The following is a 26,435-nucleotide window of genomic DNA, read 5'->3' on the forward strand; positions in this document are numbered from 1 at the left end:
GCTCACATCCAGTTCAGATTGGAAGTCATTGCAGTAGCACTGATTGCTGTTGCCACCACATCCACATCCTGTACCCTGTAACATATTTTTATTACGGATATAGCAGGATGCTGTTTTCTAATGCAGAGCTGCTCACAGTTTATAACTTTCTTCCTTTGTCTCAATGAGTCACTAGAAACACAGGCATGGAAAGAAATCTTGTAAGAAGAACTTACAGTGGTAGGTGTTTTAACTCTTGGTATTTTATTTTTAGCCAAGCCTGTATCCCTATACACACATTGAGTGCTGTTTAGACAGTTAACCGAATATAAGAGTTCAATTTAAGGGGAAGAAGTAGATTTTTAACTTTCTGTTGTTTATAAGGAATTAATGGCAACTGTGAACTGTGCTGTATTAAGGTAACTTATTCCTTCAGCAAATATTTATTGGGTGCCTGCCAGATGTGTCATGCACTGACTACTTCATAATTATATAGTCATATTCATTTCATTAAATATTCAGTAAACCAAGATTCATTTAAAATTTAAGATAAATAAAATATTGATTTATGTAAAGTTCTATAAGAAAAAAAGGAGCCATGATTTATTAAGGCTTACCAGCAGAATACAAGAAGATATGAGTTCTTATAAGAATCTTCTGCAGGAGTTTGAGAATAGCCTTGTATTAAAATCTAAGCAGCCGAGAGAGCACTGGTGTCCAGGCTGTGAAGATCATACAATATCCTCCCGCTGTTTAAAAAAACACAGACTAGGCCAGGCATGGTGGCTCACGCCTATAATCCCAGCACTTTGGGAGGCCAAGGCGGGTGGATGACAAGGTTAGGAGTTCGAGACCATCCTGACCAACATGGTGAAACCTCATCTCCACTAAAAATACAAAAATTAAACAGGCGTGGTGACATGCACCTGTAATCCCAGCTACTCAGGAGGCGGAGGCAGGAGAATCACTTGAACCCAGGAGGCGGAGGTTGTGGTGAGCCGAGATCGTGCCACTGCACTCCAGCCTGGGCAACAGAGCGAGACTCCATGTCAAAAAAAAAAAACAACAGACTGAGAGGGACTTTCCCAGTTATCGTTACAGTAATATTGTTGAATTATGGATCATTCTCTTTTTTGCTTTCTAGACTTTCTATAATCTTGTCATATTATTTAGATAACAGATTTTTAAAAAAATAAAATCCCTTTTTCCCATAATATTTTTCTATAGTTCAAATCTAATTCTAAAATGGTTTTTAAAATATGTGTTAATAGAATACCCTTCTAACTTTTTATTTTAGTTTATTTTTACGACAGAGTCTTACTCTGTCACCCAGGCTGGAGTGCAGTGCCTCAATCACAGCTCACCGCAGCCTCAACCTCCCAGGCTTGAGTGATCCTCCCACTTCAGCCTCCTGAGTAACTGGGACTACAGGCATCTGCCACCACGCCCGGCTAATTTTTGTATTTTTTATAGAGATGAGGCTTCTCCATGTTGCCCAGGCTGACCTCAAATTCCTGGGCTCAAGCAATCCGCCCACCTCAGCCTCCCTAAGTGCTGGGATTACAGACATGAGCCACCGCGCCTGGCCTCTTAACTTTTTAAAATCTAACTGACTACCTTTCACCCTTAATCATCACAGCACATTCTCATTTCGTAAGTGAAGAAACGCCCACAATGCATGTTCATTTGTTAAATATACCCCATTTTTAGTTGTTTATCGTAATTAAAGAAAATGAAAGCAGCCATATATTTGAAAGCAGAACCTTTATGTATCCATCATTAAACACTTCAAAATGAAGAGACCTCATTTGAAGAGTTTTCCCTTTAGAATATCAAGTCTTAGCAAATGTTTGGCCATTATCAGCATCCTGGGGGCCGGGCCAGGACAGAGCAAACACAGTCCTGCTTAGCAGCGTTACACTCTTATGTGTGGTCAGATAACTGTTAACACCTCAAAAAGGAAGGGATTTTTACAAGTCTGTCCTAACCCATTCTAGGTCCGTATAGTCAGGAATACAGTGGATACAAGGCAAGGAACTCCCTTGCCTTGACTATGAAGAACTACAGTAAATATCAGAAAGATCTATAATTTCTCCATTACTTAGAGGCTACTCTTGGTCAGTTTTGAAGTATACCCTGAAGGAGACTTGAGGATAAAGTCTCATATAGACTTCAAGATATCTTCTATGATTATCGTTTATAATGAGAGTATTGATTATCAGTTTTTGCCTTATTCCTCTTAGCCTCTACCTCCCTTTTGGAAAGTAAAGCATTGACGTGTATATCAGCTAATGTGATTCACTTCCTGAGGAAGGAAGTTGGGGTTATCCACATGCCACAGCACCTGTTTCTAAGTACAAATGGGAACAATTTTAACAGCTTTTCTGAACTATAAAGAGTGGCAGGTCCATGTTACGAAAACTATGTAGTGATTGCCAATTCTTATTTCTTAGCCAGGGTCCCACGTCTGCCCAGTGAGAACATTAGCTATTGGCTAAGTGTGAATTACAGAATGATTTGTTTTGTAGGGTAAGATCATCTGGTATTCATACATGCTAAATATGTTTTCAGTTACTGCATGTCTCGGTTTTCTTTGGCTTGCATGTAGGAATGATTGGTAGCAGTGCTTCTCGGCCTACTATGCCATCTGGAGAATGGGCACCACAGAGTTCGGCTGTGAGAGTCACCTGTGCTGCTACCACCAGTGCCATGAACCGGCCAGTCCAAGGAGGTATGATTCGGAACCCAGCAGCCAGCATCCCCATGAGGCCCAGCAGCCAGCCTGGCCAAAGACAGACGCTTCAGTCTCAGGTCATGAATATAGGTAAGGTGGCTCTAGTGCTGTTTGCTTTTAACTTTTATGCTCTCTTAGAAAAGAGGGTCAGCTTCATAAGTTCTTTCAAGACATGCTTCTTATGGGCATTTTAGATAATCTTCCCATGAAGCTGCTGTAAGTGGGATTTTGCTGGAACTCTGTATGGAAGCAGAATCTCAAAGGTTCTCCAGTCATATAAGAGACCCAACTACCTTTGAGATGTTTTATTTTTATTAAATTACCTAATTTCAACTTTGGGGGAGAAATGAATTATAATGTCACACTATTAATAAAGAAATAGGCCGGGCGCAGTGGCTCACGCTTGTAATCCCAGCACTTTGGGAGGCCGAGGCGGGAGGATCACTTGAGGTCAGGAGTTCGAGACCAACCTGGCCAATGTGGTGAAACCCCATCTCTACTAAAATTACAAAAATTAGCTGGGTGTGCTGGTGGGCACCTGTAACCCGAGCTACTCAGGACGCTGAGGCAGGAGAATCGCTTGAACCCGGGAGGTGGAGGGTGCATTGAGCCAAGGTGACACCACTGCACTCAAGCCTGGGCAACAGAGCAAGACTCTGTCTCAAAAAAAAAAAAAATTTAGGTGGTACAGCAGTAGTTTCTAATGCTGTATGATCATCAGAACAATATCAGGAACTTAAAATGCAGATTCCTGGGCCACAACCTAGACTACTAAAATCAGACTCTCCCAGGCCCTCACTGAAGGTTGCAGGGTCTTACAGAACATCTCACAGAATGTGAGGATTACTAGAATTCTATTTGGAGACAGTTCACATATTATTAAAATTGATGGTCTGATACATCATATGATACCATTTATATGAAATGTCCAGAATGAGCAAATCTGTAGAGACAGAAAGTACAGTAGTGGTTACCTAGGGCCAGTTGTGGGGAGGGGCTCAGGTAGGAAGTAGGGAGTGACTCCTAATGAGTAATGGGTTTCTTTTTGGGGGAATGAAAGTGTTCTGAAGTTGACTGTGGTGTGATGGTTGTACAACTCTGAATATACTAAAAGTCATTGTACACTTTAAATAGGTGAATTGTATGTTATATGAATTATCTCTCAATAAAGCTGTTATATTTTAAAAATTAATGGTCTGTACAACTCATACTTGAGAGTATTTCCTTTATTATTGACATGTTAGCCCTCCTCTTGTACATTAGCATAATTCCAATAAGTTAATATTTATGTTCTTTTCATATACTTAGATATTGCACAATGAGGAAGAGCTAAATAATTCACAAAAAGATGCCAGGCACTGTGGGAGGCTGAGGTAGGCAGATCACCTGAGGTCAGGAGTTTGAGACTAGCCTGGCCAACATGGTGAAACCCGGTCTCTGCTAAAAATACAAAAATTAGCCAGGGGTGGTGGCGCACACCTGTAATCCCAGCTACTCAGGAGGTTGAGGTAGGGGAATCGCTTGAACCCCGGAGGCAGAGGTTGCAGTGAGCTGTGACCGCAACACTGCATTCCAGCCTGGGCAACAGAGTGAGACTCCTTCTAAAAAAAAAAAAAAAAAAAAAAAAAAAAAAAAGATGCCAGGGTTGTTTTGACAAGATAGTGTAGAATTTTCATCCTAACTTGGCATTAGTTTTCTTACCTAATTGTTCAGCATATTTTGGCTTATTGTTTCTCAGAGATGGCATTTATATTGCCTTACTACATTGAATGTACTTAATGAGTGATGCTCAAACATAAATTTGTATAATTTGACAGCATGAAAAATGCTAAAAACTGATTTCTATGCAAAATTAAATGAGAAATTTAAAAATATTTATTGATTAAAAATCATAATAGTACCTTATATCCAGAAATATAATTTATTCTCAGTCTTCACTGAAGAGCATCTGGCTTTTAAGCTGGAAATATGGCTCTATAAGCTTTATTGTATAGCTGAGTTTCTCTGATTTTTAATAAACTCCAAAAGCTATTAATTCAACAGAAAATTATCTTTTGGAATGGAATACAGGTCTACAGATAATGATGATAATATAATTTTTAAAAGCTCATCTCATCCATTGGCTTTAAAGCCTTTCAGAGAACTTCGGAGAAAGAGCACTTGTGGGTTGTCGTGGCCTCCCTTCTACTCTGCTCTTGCTCTGGTAGGGGAGCCAGCTGAAGTACAGTTAGTCGACGTTCAGGAGTCAGCAGTCTCGACTGGCTTCCTAGAAACATGGTGCAGCACCCTGATTCCCAGTCAGAGAGTCTGCAAGGCCAAAACTATTTTCATACTTACCCTAAAACACTGTTGGCTTCTTCACTCTTACTATCGCGCAAGCGTGTGGTAGAGTTTTCCAGAAATTTTACATATGCTGTATGATATCACAGAAGATGAAATGCGACAACAGAAGATTTCACTCTATGCCATTAACCCAGGCATTAAAGCTATTTGCAGAAATGTAAAACAATGCCAATAAAAGAATTTTTTTAATTTTGCATTCAAAAATCTTATTTATTCCACTCACTTGGATCTAGAAAAAATATCTTTTATATTAACACATAATTCATTTATTGCGATTTTTTTTTTTTTTTTTTTTTTTTGAGACCGAGTCTCGCTCTTTCGCCCAGGCTGGAGTGCAGTGGCGCAATCTCGGCTCACTGCAAGCTCCGCCTCCCGGGTTAACGCCATTCTCCTGCCTCAGCCTCTCTGAGTAGCTGGGACTACAGGCGCCCGCCACCACGCCCGGCTAATTTTTTTTTGTATTTTTTAGTAGAGACGGGGTTTCACTGTGGTCTCGATCTCCTGACCTCGTGATCCGCCCGCCTCGGCCTCCCAAAGTGCTGGAATTACAAGCGTGAGCCACCGCGCCCGGCCCGTTTATTGTGATTTTTAAATGAATCTGCACTTTTTTCTATTTCTCAATTTCAATTTCCAATACAGTAAATATCAGTAAGATATAACGCACATGAACAAAAACTTTTTCGAGTATTTAGAGTCTTAAATGCTAAAGGTTTAGAACTGCTTGTCTAGATATTCTCTGAAATGGCCTTCATATTTATTGACTTCTATTTCAGAATCAGAATTTTATCTTCTTATATTCACCTAGTTAATTATTATTGCTTCTGTGTTTTCCTTTTTTCATAAACCAGACATTTCACTTTATATTACATAGCAGAAATAAATGCTTCCTTGATAAAGATGTAAGATTTTTTTCTTCTCCCTTTCTAGGGCCATCTGAATTAGAGATGAACATGGGGGGACCTCAGTATAGCCAACAACAAGCTCCTCCAAATCAGACTGCCCCATGGCCTGAAAGCATCCTGCCTATAGACCAGGCGTCTTTTGCCAGCCAAAACAGGTGAGTCCTGAGCACCTAGGGTAGCCAGTTATTTTATACCTGTCCAGAAATTAATCTTTTCCTTTTGAGTAGTCAGTGCCTGACCAGTTTTCGTTTATTCGGACTTTATTATCTACTACGCAGTGCATGAAGAGGAGGGGTGAATCCAGAAATCAGTATGACCTAGGACATGCCTTTAAAGGAGTTACAAATTAAATGGAAAATAAAATATGTATGCTGATAACAGTAATATTGAGGTAGTGTGTGGTATAAAAATCATAAGCCACGTTTCAGAAGATCATCCAATCAGGATGCTTGGAGAAGGCTTCAGAATCTTGAAGAAAAGGTCTCATTTCAGATGGCAGAGATGACAGGAAGCCAGTCCTGCTGGTAAAAGCTGCACATCACAGGCCCAGAGTAAGGATTGCTGTGAGTAGAATTGAGGCAGTGGGTGACAGAGGAAGAACCTCAGGCAGGAGGTGTGGCTCATCCCAAACTGGCTGCCAAGGGCAGTGGGAGGCGCGCACTGCGTAGACAGGGAAGCACGCCCTGGGTAGGTAGCCATTGCCGTCACACTTGGAGCTGCTGTCATACTTGGAGGTGGTGGTTTTTCACAGTTCATCTTGTTCTTTGATTCTGATTTCATGACATCAGTGAATGGTAGGCCATTTCTACGTATGTTTATTTGATATGTTAGAAACCCACCCATTTCCATGGAAACTTGAATGTAACACAGGACAAATGTATAATAATTAAATCCACCACTTGATAATTGTCTTTGGATGAAATGTCAAAGATTAGTTTTTAGGAAAAACTAGACCCAAAATTAGGATTTTTAGTGTTGCCCAAACAGGAGGAGAGTTCTCTTAAAACAAAAATGGAGCTGGGAGCAGTGGCTCACGCCTGTAATCCCAGCACTTTGGGAGGTTGAGGCGGGCAGATCACCTGAGGTCAGGAGTTTGAGATCAGCCTGACCAACGTGGAGAAACCCTGTCTCTACTAAAAATACAAAAAAAATTAGCCGGGTGTGGTGGTGCATGCCTGTAATCCCAGATACTCGGGAGGCTGAGGCAGGAGAATCGCTTGAACCCGGAAGGCAGAGGTTGTGGTGAGCCAAGATCACACCATTGCACTCCAGCCTGGGCAACAAGAGCGAAACTCCAGTAATAGAGTCAGCATGTTAAGTTTGCTATGCAAGTGTCTGTGACTCAGCACTGCCCTAGCATGTTGTTGTTTCTGTTACCATCAGTTAGGTTTTTTGCATAAGCACTGTGTGGACAAAACATTTTCATTACCTTTAAAGTTATTTCAGTTTTTCTAGCCACTCTCACATTTTTATTTTGAATAATTCAGTGTGGAAGAAACTTACAACCAGCTTTATGGTAATCTTATTGTCATAGAAATTCAGAAGTAATGGGTAATAAAGGTTCTAACCATGTCTCTCTTTTGAAATAAAAGAAGAGCAGTGCTTTTTAAAAATCCCCTTTATAAGCATCACAGTTAATATTTAAGAACAGGTTTTTTAACATTTTATGAATCCAGCATTAGTTTATGTATACATTTCAAAAAGATAGTAGTTTAGCCCTTAAATCTGTAACATTCAGATATTCATTTATTTATAGCTAATTTCCACTTTTAGTTCCATTATGGGTTTTTGGGTTTTTTTTTCCTTCATTCATCTGGTATATAAAAGAGATCTTTATAATATAGCCAAAAATTTATACATGACTTCTTAAGGATTTCTGTTGGTTTTATTAAAGGGGTTTTCTCTGGAAATACAATAGCTGTCTTTCATGAAAGACTTCCTTTTGCATTAAGTTCACAATTTGGTGGATTTTTGTTTTGTTTTTTTGTTTCGAGACAGTCTCACTTTGTTGACCAGGCTGGAGTGCAGTGGTGTGGTCTCGGCTCACTGCAACCTCCACCTCCTGGGTTCAAGTGATTCTCCTGCCTCAGCCTCCTGAGTAGCTGGGATTATAGGTACCCATCTAATTTTTGTATTTATAGTAGAGACAGGCTTTTGCCATGTTGGCCAGGCTGGTCTCAAACTCCTGACCTCAGGTAATCCACCTGCCTCAGCCTCCCAAAGTGCTGGGATTACAGGTGTGAGCCACCGCACCCAGCCTAAGTTCACAATTTTAATTTGACTTTCCCCTGTTTGAAATGTATCTCTAAGTAAGGTTTCTTTTGTTGACTATTTCTCATCATTCAGTAGCTGCTGCTTTTTTGCAGAATTTTCTTTTTTTTTTTTTTTTTTATACTTTAGGGTTTTAGGGTACATGTGCACAATGTGCAGGTTTGTTACATATGTATCCATGTGCCATGTTGATTTCCTGCACCCATTAACTCGTCATTTAGCATTAGGTGTATCTCCTAATGCTGTCCCTCCCCCCTCCCCACACCCCACAACAGTCCCCGGAGTGTGATGTTCCCCTTTCTGTGTCCATGAGTTCTCATTGTTCAATTCCCACCTATGAGTGAGAACATGCGGTGTTTGGTTTTTTGTCCTTGCAATAGTTTACTGAGAATGATGTTTTCCAGTTTCATCCATGTCCCTACAAAGGACACGAACTCATCATTTTTTATGGCTGCATAGTATTCCATAGTGTATATGTGCCACATTTTCTTAATCCAGTCTATCGTTGTTGGACATTTGGGTTGGTTCCAACTCTTTGCTATTGTGAATTTTCAAAATACTTTTGAAAAGTGAAGAAATGGTAATGTTATGGTTTCTCAAACAAGTGCTGAGAATTTGACCTAATTCTCCTTCTTAGTCCCATACTTAAGGACCTACTAGTCCATAAATAAATGTGTAGACTTTAAGATATGGGATTTCCATTGATTATGGATCTCTCTCTGCTTGTTTATTACTTACTATTTTGCACCAGCCTGGGGCCTGTGTGTGTTTTTCCCTTTATTACTCTGAATTCTATTCTCGTCTTAATATTATATTTATCTGTCAGATGCTATCTAGATTGTAACTATAGGTAATTGCTCAAAATGTAGGAAAATAATTTCTTCATTGTGTTAGTGGCCATTTATAAAGTTCGGATTGGGAGTCTGGATCAGTATTTTTTCTGTAAGCAAGCATATTATGACATCTCTAAGGGAAGTGATATCACTCATGCCCATATTTATAACACCAAGCCAAAAGGCAGTATGTATTTCTGAATATAAAAGTGGTTTTTAATGTATTGTAGCTCAGCCAAATCAGGAACCTTTTGTTTTCATCCACTAGAAACTTACTGCACCTATACTGTGTTTATGTTCAAGCACTGGGCCAAAAAGTGGTAGAGGATGCAATGCTTGCCCCGTGTGAGCATGGTGTGAAGTTGCGTTTTTAACGTAAATTGTTAGTATCAGTTCAGCATAGCACAGTAAGTGGTTTAATGCTGAGAAGAGGAAGCGGGGCGGTCTGTGAGGAGATGGGTGACACCCCAATGGAAAGTAGACCCTCGGCTGGAGAAGAGCATGGGAAGGATGGGGTAAATGTCAAGGTCTTGGTTTTCTGGTGGTATGTGTAGCATCTTTTGGAGAAAGATCAGCTGCCCGTGGTAGCTGGGACTCACAGGGAAGGCATGAACATTAAGTTTGAGAAGGTTAGGCGTTACCCACCACCACTACCACCCTATTCCAGGGGTGTTTTCCTGGGAGAGCTGAAGAACCATGTAAGAATTCTGAGTAAGGCCTGTTTGCTCAGGAAAGTGTGCTTTGGGAATGGGAACCTGAGAGCATCATATTAGAATCAGAGATACCATGCAAGCAGGAACATTGTTGGGAAAGTGTCCCGAGAATCCCAACTTGTGTTGAAGAGGGCCTTGACCAAAGTGGGACGGCCTGGAGGCACTGTTTAACTTTTTAATCTCTGCACTTATTTGGGGTTTTTTAAATTAAAAAAGCTTGTAACAAAAAGTGATTTTATGATGTAGGAAATTGTTTAAATTCAAATGATTGTTTTAGTTGTTTGTTATTAAGCATTTGGCTGTATTGCTGGTCTGTCAAGGTGGAGTGGTCTTACAAAGGCACGAGACAGTGCCTGCCTCCTCCTGACAGTGGGTTTCCGCCAGATGTGAGGCTGGGAAGTCTGCTTGTGCAGCCTGCACGCAGATTTCACACGAGCCTGCCGTCACTGAATACATCTGGGACAGGAGGGTTGCATATGAATGCAGCTTCCAAAGAAACAAGTTGAAAATGACAAAATCTAGGTAAAGAAAATCCTTTAATGCCTAACTTAACTAGCGTTTTTAGGGAATGAGGTCACTGCCTAAGAGAATTTGGTAAATAGCTGACATTACTCTTGACTGACTTGAACTCTTTCATGGAACTCCTGCCATATGCATGTTTGTTGGCCCCTCCTCATGGAGGAATCTCCTCTTTGCTATCATGGCAGACAGTCCAGTGGTTTCTCCCTCTCCTGACTGCTTTTCTGCATCTGCTTCTTCCTCCCCCTCCCTAAGTGTAGCAGTAGTGGAGCAGTCTGATCACATTTGGTTTAAAGAAAGTTCTAGGAGAGTGTCGGCTGTGGAGAAGAAGCAGGAGGAAGGAGCCAGCAAGCTCCCAGCATGTGTGACTTTGTGAAGCCCAGTAGTGACAAGAAAGGGCAGAAAGGCGCAGGAGCGGAAAGAGCACCTGCCTCTCAGGGGTCTGGGTGGGTCCCTTAGAAATGCAAGGAGCTCCTGCAGCCAGGAAGTCGGGGAAGCAGGTGACGAGTGGCCTCAAGGGACCCTCAGCTGGACAATTTCCAAGTTACTAGAGGTGAGTGGAGAGAATAGGTTGTTATTAATGCATTCCTTTATGACCATTTGAAATTAATTGTTGGTTTCAGTGCCAGCACTTCAGTGTTTCAGAATTCTAAGCCAAAATAGCATATTAGAGCATTTAAAAACCGCATGGCATATTGAACTGTGTTCATAGGTAACTTCATTTCTTGATAAGTTTATTCTCACTTGCTTAAGAATGAGTTTGCTCATCTATAAACTTTTTGTTTGTTTTTTAATCTGTAAACGTTTATTTTCTCCAAAACATCATGTAGTGACTCTAAGAGTACAAAATAGACTTTTGGTAAAGTACAAATACCATTTTCCCTTTTAGTATTCAGGCAACTCAGAAGCTCTTTTTTAAAAGCCTCCTCTAGGCCGGGCGCGGTGGCTCACGCTTGTAATCCCAGCACTTTGGGAGGCCGAGGCGGGCGGATCACGAGGTCAGGAGATCAAGACCACGGTGAAACCCCGTCTCTACTAAAAATACAAAAAATTAGCCGGGCGTGGTGGCGGGTGCCTGTAGTCCCAGCTACTCGGAGAGGCTGAGGCAGGAGAATGGCGTGAACCCGGGAGGCGGAGCTTGCAGTGAGCCGAGATTGCGCCACTGCACTCCAGCCTGGGCGACAGAGCAGGACTCCGTCTCAAAAAATAAAAATGAAAAAATAAAAAATAGGCCGGGCATGGTGGCTCACGCTTGTAATCCCAGCACTTTGGGAGGCCGAGGCGGGCGGATCACGAGGTCAGGAGATCGAGACCACGGTGAAACCCCGTCTCTACTAAAAATACAAAAAAATTAGCCGGGCGTGGTGGCGGGCGCCTGTAGTCCCAGCTACTTGGAGAGGCTGAGGCAGGAGAATGGCGTGAACCCGGGAGGCAGAGCTTGCAGTGAGCCGAGATTGCGCCACTGCACTCCAGCCTGGGCGACAGAGCGAGACTCCGTCTCAAAAAAAATAAATAAATAAAAAAAATAAAAAATAAAAAATAAATAAATAAAAGCCTCCTCTAGGCTAGATGTGGTGGCTCACGCCTGTTATCCCAGCACTTGGGAGGCCAAGGTGGGAGGGTTGCTTGAGTCCAGGAGTTCGAGACCAGCCTGGATAACATGGTGAAACGCCATCTCTACAAAAAATTAGCCGGGTGTGGTGGTGCATGCCTATAGTCCCAGCTACTTGGATGCTGAGGTGGGAGGATCACCTAAGCCTGGGAGGTCAAGGCTGCAGTGAGCCATGATCACACCACTGCACTCCAGCCTGGGCAATGAAGTGAGACCCTGTCTCAGAGAAAAATAAATGTTTTTAAGGCCTGCTCGTGCATGACTAAGAAATTTCCTATCAACCCAGCCAAATTTAATCTGGCTGCAGCTGACTTCAAGAAAGTTAATGCAGCTCTGATGCCTCTAGTTCTCTCATTTCTCCCAGGTGGGCCATCATAGCCTCCACCTAAGAATCTTAAGTCAATCAGTGATTCCTACTAAAGTGCAGAAAAGTCCTTTGGTTCCTTCAATGCCAAGTAAATATTTACATGCTTGAGCAGTCGCTGTAGGTTGGTGAGCCCTGGACTTGCACAGATCCATGTGGACCTCACCTCACTAAGCCTCAGCTTTGCCAGCCGTGAAGTGGGACCAATAGAAATAAAAATCCTACCTTAAATGTCTAGATTTGTGTCTGGCCTGTATTGGGCACTGAATAAAGTGTATCAAATACTTCAGACTGTCCTTTTGTTCTGTGTTGAGTTGGTACAGTAGTTTGTTGCAACAACCCTGGAAGTCAATTGATACTTTCACCTTTGAGATAAAAAATTTGTTCTCCAATCAACTAGCTTTTCCACTGGCCCAAGGTGACATTTCTGTCTTTACAGGCAGCCATTTGGCAGTTCTCCAGATGACTTGCTGTGTCCACATCCTGCAGCCGAGTCTCCGAGTGATGAGGGAGCTCTCCTGGACCAGCTGTATCTGGCCTTGCGGAATTTTGATGGCCTGGAAGAGATTGATAGAGCCTTGGGAATACCCGAACTGGTCAGCCAGGTATGCACAGAAGGGCAGCAGGTGGGGGCCAGGCGCTGTCATGGGCGCAGAGGTGTCCGTTTTCTGTTCACATGTACTCCACGGTCTGCTTTTTAGAATATACTGTTTTGTTTTTTTTTTACCTCAAAACAGGCTGGCCCTGTTTCTTCCTCCGCTTTCCTTGTAACCCTCACGTAAACTTTTGCCTGAGAATGGAGAGCACTGAGAATGAGCATTGCATACAGTTCAAGTTAGCAGAAAGACACAAACTCAAGTCCGTTTCACCTGGTGTCCGCCCTTGCTGATAGGGAAAGACACACAAGATACAGAGAAACCACAAACAGCGCATTGCTGCCTTGTGACCTAGAACGCTTCCCCCTGAAAGTTGGTGTGAGTGTCTGTAGTCATGACCACTGTATTCCTTTCACACCTGTGGGCTGGTGATAGGAACTTGTTTTTGCTAAAAGAATACTTTCCACATAAGTTAGCAGAAATCATTTTACAGGTAGCTGCAACTCTTTCATCATTTTTACCTTTAAAAATGGTGGGCTAAACCTTTCACTTATGGTTTAGCCCAGGAGTTCAAGGATGTAGTGTGCAATGACTGTGCCTGTGAAAAGCTACTGCACTCCAGCCTGGGCAACATAATGAAACCCTGTCTCTACCAAAAAAAAATAAAATGTCACAGCCAGTTGTAGTGGCACACACCTATAGTCCTAGCTACAGTTCCTTTCACTTATGGTTTAGCCCACCATAATTTTGGGGATATTTAAGTGTAAATGGGAATATAAAAAAGTTAACTAATCTTGGTGAGCTTATTTAGCTTTCTTCTTCCAAGTAATTAGTTGGTTACTATAAAAAAAGGAAGTCCCTGCTTTTAGAGTACCTGATAGCAATGATATAATAAATAACCTAACATAGTCCCTTGAAAGAACAAAACACTATCTGAACTGGCTGCACAGCTAACTGCGTGTGAAGCAGTGCAGCCTGGCTTACTGTGTAAAGAGTAACCCAGAAAAACCATTGTGTTCTAGTTACTGTTTTCCTCCTTACTTAGCATGAATCATCTTTATTTCTTACTGCCAAAAAGTACCTGCCAGTGTCCAGTCTACTTCTTGGCCATATGATGTATCATCGTCTTTCTGAGAGAAAGACGATGCAGAGTCATTGGAGACTTCTCTGAAACATTAAAATTAGTCTTGTCATAATTCCCACAGTTGAGCAGATACAGGTGGGAGTTGTGACTTATCAATTCATATTGAAAACAGCAGAATGGAAAGAAATGACTTGAGGTTACGTGATATAACCTGAAATAAATTAAGAAAGGAAAATGGAGTTTAAATATTTCCTGTGTGACTGGTTTGCTTTGTCTTCAGTGATAGTTAGAATTTAGCACTCAGTACTATTTTATCCTTGAGTTTGTCTAAGTGACATTTTAAAATGTGATCTGTGGAGTTGCTGAGTGACTTGTAATGTTATCAAAACAGGTGTCGTGTCATTTAATATTTTTAGTCCGTTTTTCACTCATTTCTGTTATTTCTATTTTGTCTCATCAAATCCACCATCATTATAATATTGTCATGAAACCGAATTATAGAAATATGTTTATTAGGTAGAATTGAAGGAAGTATGGAATACAAATTATTCGTATTCATGTTAAAGTTCTGAGATGGTTTTGTGTGTGTAGTTAGAGCAGTAATTCAGCAATGAATGGTTTCCTCTGCTAAGGCTCCATCCCCGTGTTTAGAATTACCACGGGGAGGGCAGTGGGCTCCTGGCTCTCACAGGCTGGCCTGAGGGCCGTGCTGATCAAAGCTCAGGGCTCTGGGCGGCTCCAGCACTACATGGGTAGATGGTTTTCAAGAAGGCCTAGGACAACACTGAGCTAAAGAAAACTTGAGGCCGGGCGCGGTGGCTCACGCCTGTAATCCCAGCACTTTGGGAGGCCGAGGTGGGTGGATCACGAGGTCAAGAGATCAAGACCATCCTGGCCAACATGGTGACACCCTGTCTCTACTAAAAATACAAAAATTAGCTGGGCGTGGTGGCACGTGCCTGTAATCGCAGCTACTCGGGAGGCTGAGGCAGGAGAATTGCTTGAACCGGGGAATTGGAGGTTGCAATGAGCTGAGATCGAATCACTGCACTCCAGCCTGGTGACAGAGCGAGACTTTGCCTCAAAAAGAAAGAAAGCTTGAGAGATTTTATTTGTTGCTAGAGTCTTTTTTTCCTGTATACCATTAAGTTTGTAGCAGTTACTCCTAGAAATAGAAAGAAGAGGAGAATCAGCCAGGTCCACCTTTCCCCTCGGCACGTAAACATTCAGGGCCACCTGGGGCTGAGGTGTCCCGGAGCCCGGGGAAGTTCTGGGTTTATTCACCTGTCCCATTCTGACCCAGGTAGATAGAAGTCAGGAGTAGCCGGGTGTGGTGGCTCACGCCTGTAATCCCAGCACTTTGGGAGGCTGAGATGGGCAGATCACGTGAGGTTGGGAGTTCGAGACCAGCCTGACCAACATGGAGAAACCCTGTCTCTACTAAAAATACAAAAGTAGCCGGGCTTGGTGGTGCATGCCTGTAATCCCAGCTACTTGGGAGGCTGAGGCAGGAGAATTGCTTGAACCTGGGAGGCAGAGGTTGCGGTGAGCCGAGATCACAGCATTGCACTCCAGCCTGAGCAACAAGAGCGAAACTCCGTCTCAAAAAAAAAAAAAGTCAGGAGTGACAGACACATAAACCATATCTAGTAGGTAATGAGAGGATGATGGCAAAATGTGGGGCACGTAGGAAATCCTGACAGCCACAGAAAGCAGTAAAGTAGATAATAGGCAGTGCATTACACTGGTGAGGAACCCAGATCCCAGATCACAAACTGAATTGGACCCCACCATGTACTAGCAGGGCTTATTGCCGTTCACTTCATGTCTTTAAGTCTCATTTTTGTTAGCTACAAAATCAGGGTAATGATGGTCAGTAACCCACACTGCAGATCCCAGTCAGGTGCCAAAGAGGTTATCTAATTAAAACGAACTCTACAGATATGAATAATCAATCAAAAAACTTAACACTTCCAGGGGATGTTTGCATCTGAAAGTCCAGGCCAATATGATTGGAGGCATTCTGTAGTCCTGGCCCATTTTTCCCCTTCCCTTGGAAGAAGTGCTGCTGGGAGTCCAGCGTGACCCCGGCTTCTGTCCTTGTATAACCAGAACTGTGAGCAGAGGCATTTTCTAGAAAGATAAGTGGAGTCAAGCTCTAAAGGTACCTTTGTGTAGTAAGTATAATATTAAAAAGTATAAAAAGCTTCACTTCAGATATATGACAGAGAGAGAAAACAGCCTCATATTGACTCTGCTGTTTTTATGGTTTAATTATTTGTTTGTTATTTGGGACTTTCTCTCCAGAGCCAAGCAGTAGATCCAGAACAGTTCTCAAGTCAGGATTCCAACATCATGCTGGAGCAGAAGGCGCCTGTTTTCCCACAGCAGTATGCATCTCAGGCACAAATGGCCCAGGGCAGCTATTCTCCCATGCAGGATCCAAACTTTCACACCATGGGACAGCGGCCTAGTTATGCCACACTCCGTATGCAGCCCAGACCGGGCCTCAGGCCCACGGGCCTAGTGCAGAACCAGCCAAATCAACTGAGACTTCAACTTCAGCATCGCCTCCAAGCACAGCAGGTCTGTTCTTCGATGGCACCTGGGAAGTCAGGGGTGCTGGGTGGAGGACGTGGGGAAGATGATGTGAGACAGCACAGCTGTCCAACAATGTGCAGATACTGGGTTGGGGAGGGCAGTTACTTGGGAAACTTGATTTAAAGTAAAATGTATTCTGTTGTTAAAATGTATCCATCCTGTTTGTATGTATTTAGAATCGCCAGCCACTTATGAATCAAATCAGCAATGTCTCCAATGTGAACTTGACTCTGAGGCCTGGAGTACCAACACAGGTAAGGCAGCATACCAGCCATTGGCTTTCATTGTGTGCATGCAGCTACTTTTGTCATTTCTTCCTCTCTGAAGAAAGTTAACTTAGTAGACATGGATCCAGATCAGCACACTGGCCCTGTACTGTCACCTAGTTACCTACTAGTATGTTATATTTTTCCCTTCTAATCACTGCCATTTTTATTGCCAGGTACAGTCAATTCTTGTTATTCTAAGAAGTTGTGCTACACAAAGTTACTGCAAACACTGAATTAAAGAACAGCAAACTATTGTTCCTAGGAGGAATGCAGGGTTGGGTTCCTGCAAACCTCTGGTCACAACATTGTCGTCATCCAGTCAACACATAACCTTGTTTTATGTGTGTTTCTGTTTAAAGAACTCACTGTAACTCAGGCCTGAACGGCGCTTATCTAGCACACCTATTTTCTCCAGAAGGCACATCACCACCTCTTGCACTTAGGAACACTAGAGAGCACTGCAGCACCATGCCTGGGAGCCAGTTTAAGCAGCAAAATCACCAACAGGAAAAGCAAAAAATGCAAAAATCTTGGCACCAAATAGATCGCAAAGAGGACACTTGTTTACAGTATGAGAGCTGAAACCAGAAGGCAAAGTGTTGCCTTGTTCAACCTCAGCTGGAAGTGTGCACATTGCGTATCTGAAATGTTTTACCACTGTGCTCATGTCTACGAATGACCGTGACAGTGGCATGTGTATTGATTTGGGGGTTACAAATAAATTTTACTGAGTAGGCAACTTCAGAAATGTGGAATTCATAAATGAGGATCAACGATATCTTAGCAGCCTCATGCCTCTCACTGACAGCAAGCACCGGGATCCCTTCCCTTCATCCATCCTGCCTTTCCTCCCTCTCCACCCTCCACCTCTGACTCGGTCTCTGTGCGTTCTTATCAGGCACTCTCCCTGCTCTCCCTTTTTCCTCCTGCCTCTGTTCAGCCTTTTGTGAAGTGCACCATGTCACCTTTTGTCCCAGTGATTTTATTTCTCTGTAGACTTGAATGTCCCTTGAATGAGACTCTAAACTACCATCCTCAGGGTTTATATTACAGTCTTCTTATAGAAAGGACTGTGTTCTTTTGAGATCCTTTAGTTAATTGTGTCCTTACAAAATGATTTAATTGATATTAGCATCAAACTTAACTCTGCTAAGTCCTAGCAAACCTTCAGAATAATCATATCTTTAGAACTTAGAAGCTCATGTTCTCAATCACCAGTTGCTCAACTCTGAGTTATTCCTTTCATGTAATTTTTTTCCAAATAATTTTACAGATGATAGTACCATTTGCCAGCCTCTTTGTAATATTCAATTTTTTTTTTAATCTATGTCTGTCCCCGACATTTTCTTCCATGTATTGCCCCTGATTTTAGGCACCTATTAATGCACAGATGCTGGCCCAGAGACAGAGGGAAATCCTGAACCAGCATCTTCGACAGAGACAAATGCATCAGCAACAGCAAGTTCAGCAACGAACTTTGATGATGAGAGGACAAGGGTTGAATATGACACCAAGCATGGTGGCTCCTAGTGGTATGCCAGCAACTATGAGCAACCCTCGGATTCCCCAGGCAAATGCACAGCAGTTTCCATTTCCTCCAAACTACGGTACTGGACTTACATCCCCACCACCTTTCACCAGTCCTTTCTCCCCAATGTCCCCCAGTGTTGGGTCACAGCTCCTCTCTCACAGCTCTTTGCATGGCTCCCAGATGAATCTGGCTAACCAGGGAATGATAGGAAACCTGGGAGGACAGTTGGGGCCTGTGAGGAGTCCCCAAGTCCAGCACAGTACCTTCCAGGCTCTCAGCTCAGGTACCTCCTTTTCTCTGAGTGCAGGTCTTTAAGAATGACCGAAGTAAGTGTGTGTGCATAGACTGTGTCTATCTTGTGTGCGAGTGTGTATGGATCTATGTTTATGTCAACGTCTACAAGTGCATATATGTTTATATTTATATATTTGAAAGCCTCTGAGTCTGACTCAAACAAATCAATAGATGCAAAATGTAAAAAGACCTCTATAAATTGAAATATTATAGACATGCTTCGACTTTTGAAAAATACTTTACAGATTATACCAGATCATTAATGAATAGGTAATTCTTGAGAAGTACTGTATAGAAACTACAGTGGGAGACCGCTTAGTCCTGTTCGTATTGATTTGTTGTTTAATGTCAGTCTTAAGAGATACCAAGTGTGTAACGTCATGAACATTAATATTTGTGTGCATGTCATGTTCAGTTAATGGTTGAATTATTGATAAAGTAAGTGCTTACATTAATGTTAATATTCAAAAATGACTTTCCCTACCCTTTGCCAGTTATCTGTAAATAACTGTGAAGTCTGTTGCCGAAATCCAAGTCTCCTGTTTCTTTAAAGAACAGAAAGATAATGTGCAGCTTTTTTCTTTATGATCTTAAGCTTTTCTTTTGTAGCTAATTTAAATATTAATTAAATATGCATGTTTTACGAGTCTTCTATGCAAAAGTGTACTTAATACCATGCTCAGAATACTCTAAGTTGCCTCCCTTGTTTCCCAGCTCCTTTCTCTATTTCCTTCTTCATGATTTAGAAAAGTCTGCTAAAAGTTCTCTTTCCTTTTAGTTTGAATTCTGTTTGCCTCTAAACTGAACAAGAAGCATACAATGAATTTTTTTCTTATTCTTGCTAATCCTGGATAGCCCTAAAGTGCCACAGAGCTCTTTATAAAGACAAAACAAGCTAACCATGAATACAGCTGTTTATTTTTAAAGATGGATCCATCTCATCATGGAATGGCTTCAGCTAATTCAATATAAATTTATTCAAATGTGTTGACTTTTGATATATAGCTGAACTTTAATCCAATTTAAATTTAATTTAAACAATCTGGCCAGGTGCAATGGCTCATGCCTGTAATCCCAGCACTTTGAGAGGCCAAGAATCTCTTGAGCTCAGGAGTTCAAGACCAGCCTGAGCAACATAGTGAGACCTCATCTCTGCTAAAAATTAAAAAAATTAGCTGGGCATGGTTGTGCATGCCTGTAGTCCCAGCTACTCAGGAAGCTGAGGTGGGAGGATCCTTTGCACCCAGGAGGTCAAGGCTGCAGTGAACTATGATCACGCCACTGCAGTCCAGCCTGGGCAACAGAGCAAGCAAGACCCTATGTCAAAATAATAATAATAAGCTTAATTTAAACTAATTACAGTGATATTTTGAGATTTTATATATATATATATATATATTTCTCGTTGATCAAAATATGTGACTTATTCTTGATTTGGAAAGGAATTTGAAGAAAGAATAGCATTGTTTCTTTCTAACTCTAGCTATGATGGTTAATGTTTCCTAGGCACCATCTAACTAATAGGGGGAATCAGTATGGAGATTTTATTTTCTCCATCTTTTATCCGAGCTTGGAATCTTTCTTAAATGTGTGTAATTAATGAGTACACCATCATATATTTGAAAGTGAGTTTTTATGCCTGCCTAATTTGGAATGTTCTTCCCCGCCAGTCTCTACACTATAACTAACAGTCTCTTTTGGGTTTCTGTTTCTGTTTTTGTTTTTTTTTTTAAGGAATAAGTCAGCAACCTGATCCAGGCTTTACTGGGGCTACGACTCCCCAGAGCCCACTTATGTCACCCCGAATGGCACATACACAGAGTCCCATGATGCAACAGTCTCAGGCCAACCCAGCCTATCAGGCCCCCTCCGACATGAATGGATGGGCACAGGGGAACATGGGCGGAAACAGGTAACCGCAAATCCTTCTTTTCATACCGCCACTGTGACGGCTGAAGGACATCCCCCACCTTCACGCCTGCACCCGAGGAACTTTGTTTGTTTTTATCAAATGTAGTGATAAAGGATGGCTTCTAGGTCACCGCCTTCCACAGCAATTTCTATCATAAACTGGTCAGTGGTACCTTCTTAGGGATGTTCTTGTTCCTCCAAAGGATGTTTCTTGCTAAGCTTTTGTAAATTCTAGTGACTCCTGCTCTAGGAAGAGTAAACTGGCTTATTAAGAAGTTTGCTTGATATTCCTTGCATGAGCAAAGACTTTAAAAAAAAAAAAAAAAGAAAGGGAAAGGAGACAGGTAGTCTATAGAAAGTTTCCCTGGTGATCGTTTATCACAGCAACACACAGAATTGCCCCCACAGCTTCATTGAATGCCACTTCCCCTGCTGTCTCAGGCTTCAGCAAGCCCACCACCTGCCGGCCGTCTCAGCTTGGGTTCATGCAGTTCAGATTTATTCACTCAGAGTAAACGCCTGAGAAACAAGTGCCCTGAACTGCCTGCCTCTGGATACCAGCAAGCTGTAACATTCATTCAGTCTTCCCATTGTATTCCAGCATGTTTTCCCAGCAGTCCCCACCACACTTTGGGCAGCAAGCAAACACCAGCATGTACAGTAACAACATGAACATCAGTGTGTCCATGGCGACTAACACAGGTGGCATGAGCAGCATGAACCAGATGACAGGACAGATCAGCATGACCTCAGTGACCTCCGTGCCTACGCCGGGGCTGTCCTCCATGGGTCCCGAGCAGGTGAGCGCCCAAGGAGAAGCAGCCCAGTGGCTTCGGATCACGGCTTTTTGTCTACTTCTGCATCAAATATATCTTTCCATGTATCTAACTTCAGCCACCAACTCCCACATTTATTTTGAGGAATGTTTTTCACCCTTCACCTTTGTTAGTGATATTAATAAAAATCTTTGTTAATGATTAAATAAACAGAAAGGATTCCTAACTGCTTGAGGAGCTTTTAAAATATTTCGTAACTTTCTTATCATTCACATTTTTCTCTTGAGGAATTCACCAGTATCTAAAATGAATCTCTAAAGATGAAATAGTGAGTGCACTTTTAAAATAGCTTTATTTGGGGGTTATCGTTTGGGGGGTTTTTGTTTTGTTTTGTTTGAGACAGAGTCTCACTCTGTCACCTAGGCTAGAGCGCAGTGGCGCTATCTTGGCTCACTGCAACCTCCGTCTTCCGGCTCAAGCAGTCCTCCCACCTCAGCCTCCTGGGAAGCTGGGATTATAAGCACATACTACTATGCCTGGCTAGAGGATTATAGTTTAATAATGGATTTATTTCTAAGTGTAAAACCAGATGAAAAGCAAAGGCCAAACTACCTGCCATCCAGTTAGTTTGAAATGATCCTTCATTTGTGCAAAGAGACAGACACAGATAATCCAGAAACTACTCTTTTTACTTTGGAACGTGAAGGCAATGATTTTTTAAAATAATTGTTTTGCGTTGAACAACATCAAAATGATTCTGTTACTAACTTCACTAGATGGCGGAGATACTCAAAGCATTTGAGATAGCAGTAGCCAGCCTGGAATCCAAAAATCTGTGGCTGATTCAGAGGTAAAAGTAGAGGTTAATAATTGTACCATGGTATTTACAGAAGATCTTATTTTTAAACGTCCAAAAAGCTGACCACTCTACTACTGATCCTCAGTAGTTCACACAAGTAAAAAATGTGGCAAGACCTTGACTCTTATTTCATATAAGGAGAAAGTACAGTATGGAAAGTATAAATGACTTAAGCATGAAATCACTGACAGCTCTGTGAATGTCTGTTAGAACAAGATTGTGAGAATGGTGAAAGACTGAAGAGTTTGATTAGATCTATTTAATTCTGTTGTTAGTGGACCACAATTTTTGTGAAAATTTTAAGAACTATTACAGACTTCGGTGTTTTATTCTTTAAAATGATTAATAAAAATGGGAAGTGGTACATGAGAAAATTTAAAGCCCTTTGCATTTTAAGAAGGTTGTGTGCTTATAGTAATAACTTACATTTCTGTTGTTGAATTGATGGCAGTTAAATGCTTATTTGGATGCATTAAGCAGACATAAAGAAATACAGACTTTTAGCGTGACATGTTGGCTTGCGCCTATAATCCCAGCTACTCAGGAGGCTGAAGTGGGAAGATGGCTTGAAGCCAGGAATTCAAGACCAGTCTGGGCAACATAGTAAGACTCTGTCTCTGGAAAAAAAAAAAAAAAAAAAATGTTTAAATTAGCTAGGCATGGTGGCAGGTGCCTATAGTTCCAGCTACTTGGGAAATTGAGGCTGGAGGATCTGTTGAGCCCAAGAGTTTGAGGCTGCAGTGAGCTAAGATTGCACCACTGCACTCCAGCCTGGGTAACAGAGCAAGACCCTATCTCTTAAAATATATGCGTGTGTTTATAGAGAGATATATATGCTTTTATTTCTTCAATGGAGAAATGTAGGGTTGATGTTTTATTTCCTGCAAAAATGGGCCACTAATGACTCCTAATTTGCTTGCTGAGGAAAAGTGTACAAAGTGAGGGCTACTGAGATAGTCTAGTGTAACACGATCCTAGTCCAATCTGCTCAGCAATGAATTGATGCATTTTTATTTTATGTATTTTTAACAGTCCAGATGGTTTTGAAACTTCTGCGTGATTTTAAACCATTTGAATCCCATGGTTAATTTGGAAGCCTCGAGGCACAACTGCAATGTGTCTTCCTACAAAAATCATTAGTCTATTAGCATTTGCACATTTACTTTCTAATGTGTAAAGAAATGTACAAACGCAAATGAATAGTCCATTTGGTCAGAGTAAATTCACAAAGTCCAGCACTAGTTTGGGTATTCACACTTGCTCTTGATAATTAATAACTTGCCTAAGTAGCAAAGATGTCAGGAGTTTCTCAGATGACTTCAAAGTCCCGAATGTGAGTCATTGGTGTAATTTGAATAAGCCAAGAAAGCATACTGGTTATGGCACAAAAATGGCTCTATTATTACTAAGTCAGTTGAATTTGATTTCTGTACAGCATGCAGATAAAGGTTAATTTTGAAGGCAGCTAGTATTTCATAAGTATTTTCATGTTCCTCTAGACTCCGCAAAATATGTACATGGGAGAGCTTGTGTAGGGATGAGGCCATTGTTCTGCAGTTCCTTTTCCCCGTTTTTACACCCCTAAAAACAGAGGCAGGGCGGCGGCCACCTGTTTTCCAGTGCACTCTTGGACATTCTGCTCCACGTAGCCACTGTCCTGTCTTCTTGTCCTCAGGTGAATGATCCTGCTCTGAGGGGAGGCAACCTGTTCCCAAACCAGCTGCCTGGAATGGATATGATTAAGCAGGAGGGAGACACAACACGGGTAAGAAAGAACAGTGAAATATGTGAATATGGAAGTAAAGCAACATGAGTATTTGATAGACCAAAACTGGCATAGATATATTGTCAACCAGTAGATTAAAGATAGTTGTTAAGTATCTTCTAGTTTCATCTGGCATACAGTGTTTTTGTGTGAATAATTATTTCTTTAAGCTCATTTTAACTCAGCTGATGGTACCATGTGAATTAAGAACACTGAATTTTATTTATTTATCTTTTTTTTTCTGTAATCTTCGTAGCCAACAAAAGAACAGTAATTTTGCCCTGCAATGATACTATGATAGCAAAGCAACAAATAAAGTGGCAAATAATTAGTTGTGTTAGGGCAAACTTTTATTTTTGCTATTTCTGAATTACAAGGCTAGATTTTCAGGAGGATTAAGAGGAATTAACTTCATTGTTCACTCCCTTAATTAAGTCTTCCTGGGAGTTTTCTGTATTTCGTTGTGTTTAGGAGAAATCTAGTGCATTATTTATATTATTGTATTATTTGCTTATTACACCTTAAACACTTCTCTTTTTGTTTCGTTTTTTGGTTTTTTTGAGACAGTGTCTTGCTTTGTTGCCCAGGCTGGAATGCAGTGGCACAATCTTGGCTCACTGCAACCTCCACCTCCTGGGTTTAAGCAACTCTCCTGCCTCAGCCTCTTGAGTAGCTGGGATTACAGGCACACGCCACCACGCCTGGCCAATTTTTGTATTTTTAGTAGAGACGGGGTTTCACCATGTTGGCCAGGCTGGTCTCGAACTCCTGACCTCAGGTGATCCACCCACCTCAGCCTCCCAAAGTGCTGGGATTGCAGGCGTGAACCACCACACCTGGCCAATTAAACACTTGTTCTAAAGAGAATGATATTACCGTGTTCAGCCAATGAAATTGTAGAATAATTAATACTTAGACCTAATTGAAATGTGTACCTAGCAGCAGATCTCTTGCAGGAAGAGGTCTGAGCAGTTTGGCACATAGGTAAATGGGCCTATGTGGCCCTTTAAGGTAAGGGATATTACCCTTCACAGTAGGTAGCTCTTTTTTAAAAAAATCCTATCCCATACAACCTGTTAAGTGGAAGAAAATATTTGCAAACCATTTATCCAACAAGGGACTAATATCTATAATATACAAAGAACTCAACAGGAATAAAACAGATAATCCCTTTAAAAAGTGGGCAAAGTTTGTGACCAGCCTGGCCAACATAGGGAAACCCCATATTTACTAAAAATACAAAAATTAGCCAGGTGTGGTGGCACGTGCCTGTAGTCCCAACTACTTGGGAGGCTGAGACGGCAGAATCACTTGTACTTGGGAGGTGGAGGTTGCAGTGAGTGGGGACCATGCCGTTGCACTCCAGCCTGCGTGACAGAGTGAGACTCCGTCTCAAAAAAAAAAAAAGTGAACAAAGGACATGAATAGACATTTCTCAAAAGAAAACGTACAGATGGCCAGCAGATATATTAAAAATGCTCAGCATCAGTAATCATCAGAGAAATACAAATAAAAACTGTAAGGAGATACCATCTTATCCCAGTCGGAATGGCTATTATTAAAAACACAAAAAATAACAGATGTTGGCAAGATAGAGTAAAAAGGGAACTCTCATACACTGTTGGAATGTAAACTAGTAGAGTCAGTATGGAGATTTCTCAAAAAACTAAAAACAGAATTATCATTTGATCTAGGAGTCACACTGCTGGGTTTCTGCCCAAAGGAAGAAAGGTCAGTATATCAAAGGGATACCTGCACTCTTGTGGTTATTGCAGCACTATTCACAATAGCAAAGATACAGAATCAACCTGTGTGTCCATCAGTGGATAAATGGATAAAGAAAATGTGGTACATATACACAGTAGAATACTATTTAGCCATTAAAAAAATGAAATCATGTCATTTACGGCAACATAGATGGAACTGGAGGTCATTATCTTAACTGAGATAAGGCAGGCACAAAAAGACAAATATCTGTTGCATGTTCTTACATATGAGAGCTAGAAAATTTGTTCACATGGAAGTAGAGAGTGGAAAAATAGATAACAGAGACTGAGAAGGGTGACTGTGAGGGCAGGAGAGGAAGAAGAGAAGTGGGTGAGAGGTTACAGACATACAGTTCGAAGGAATAAATGTAATGTTAGCAGAACAGTAGCATGACTATAGTTAAAAATGTATTGCATCTGGGTAATGGACACCTAAAACCCTAACTTGATCACTCACTATGCATTATGTAATGAAATTTCACATGTACCCCCATAAATTTGTACAAATAAAAGTAAAAAATCCTCTCCTGGCCAGGCACAGTGGCTCAAGCCTGTAATCCCAACACTTTGGGAGGCTGAGGCGGATGGATCACCTGAGGTCAGGAGTTTGAGACTAGCCTGGCTAACATGGTGAAACCTCACCTCTACTAAAAATACAAAATCAGCCGGGTGTAGAAGCACACGCCTGTAGTCCCAGCTACTCGAGAGGCTGA

The 26,435-nt window shown here is 41.6% G+C and overlaps 1 protein-coding gene across 23 annotated transcripts in view; it reads left to right on the forward strand.

Annotated features, from left to right (window-relative positions):
* NCOA2 (nuclear receptor coactivator 2) overlaps positions 1-26,435 on the forward strand; it is a 298,236-nt gene that overhangs the window by 262,597 nt on the left and 9,204 nt on the right. For all 23 annotated transcript variants that reach the window (XM_055232966.2, XM_063612651.1, XM_055232952.2 and 20 more), the window contains 9 exons: positions 2,588-2,803; positions 5,984-6,113; positions 12,710-12,875; positions 16,258-16,536; positions 16,728-16,805; positions 18,193-18,427; positions 20,380-20,557; positions 21,158-21,356; positions 23,867-23,956. In XM_055232966.2, coding sequence (XP_055088941.1) covers positions 2,588-2,803; positions 5,984-6,113; positions 12,710-12,875; positions 16,258-16,536; positions 16,728-16,805; positions 18,193-18,427; positions 20,380-20,557; positions 21,158-21,356; positions 23,867-23,956 — 1,571 coding nt within the window. The remainder of the gene's footprint in view (positions 1-2,587; positions 2,804-5,983; positions 6,114-12,709; positions 12,876-16,257; positions 16,537-16,727; positions 16,806-18,192; positions 18,428-20,379; positions 20,558-21,157; positions 21,357-23,866; positions 23,957-26,435) is intronic.

This window comes from Symphalangus syndactylus, chromosome 11, assembly GCF_028878055.3.
Source record: "Symphalangus syndactylus isolate Jambi chromosome 11, NHGRI_mSymSyn1-v2.1_pri, whole genome shotgun sequence".
Lineage (NCBI taxonomy): Eukaryota > Metazoa > Chordata > Mammalia > Primates > Hylobatidae > Symphalangus > Symphalangus syndactylus.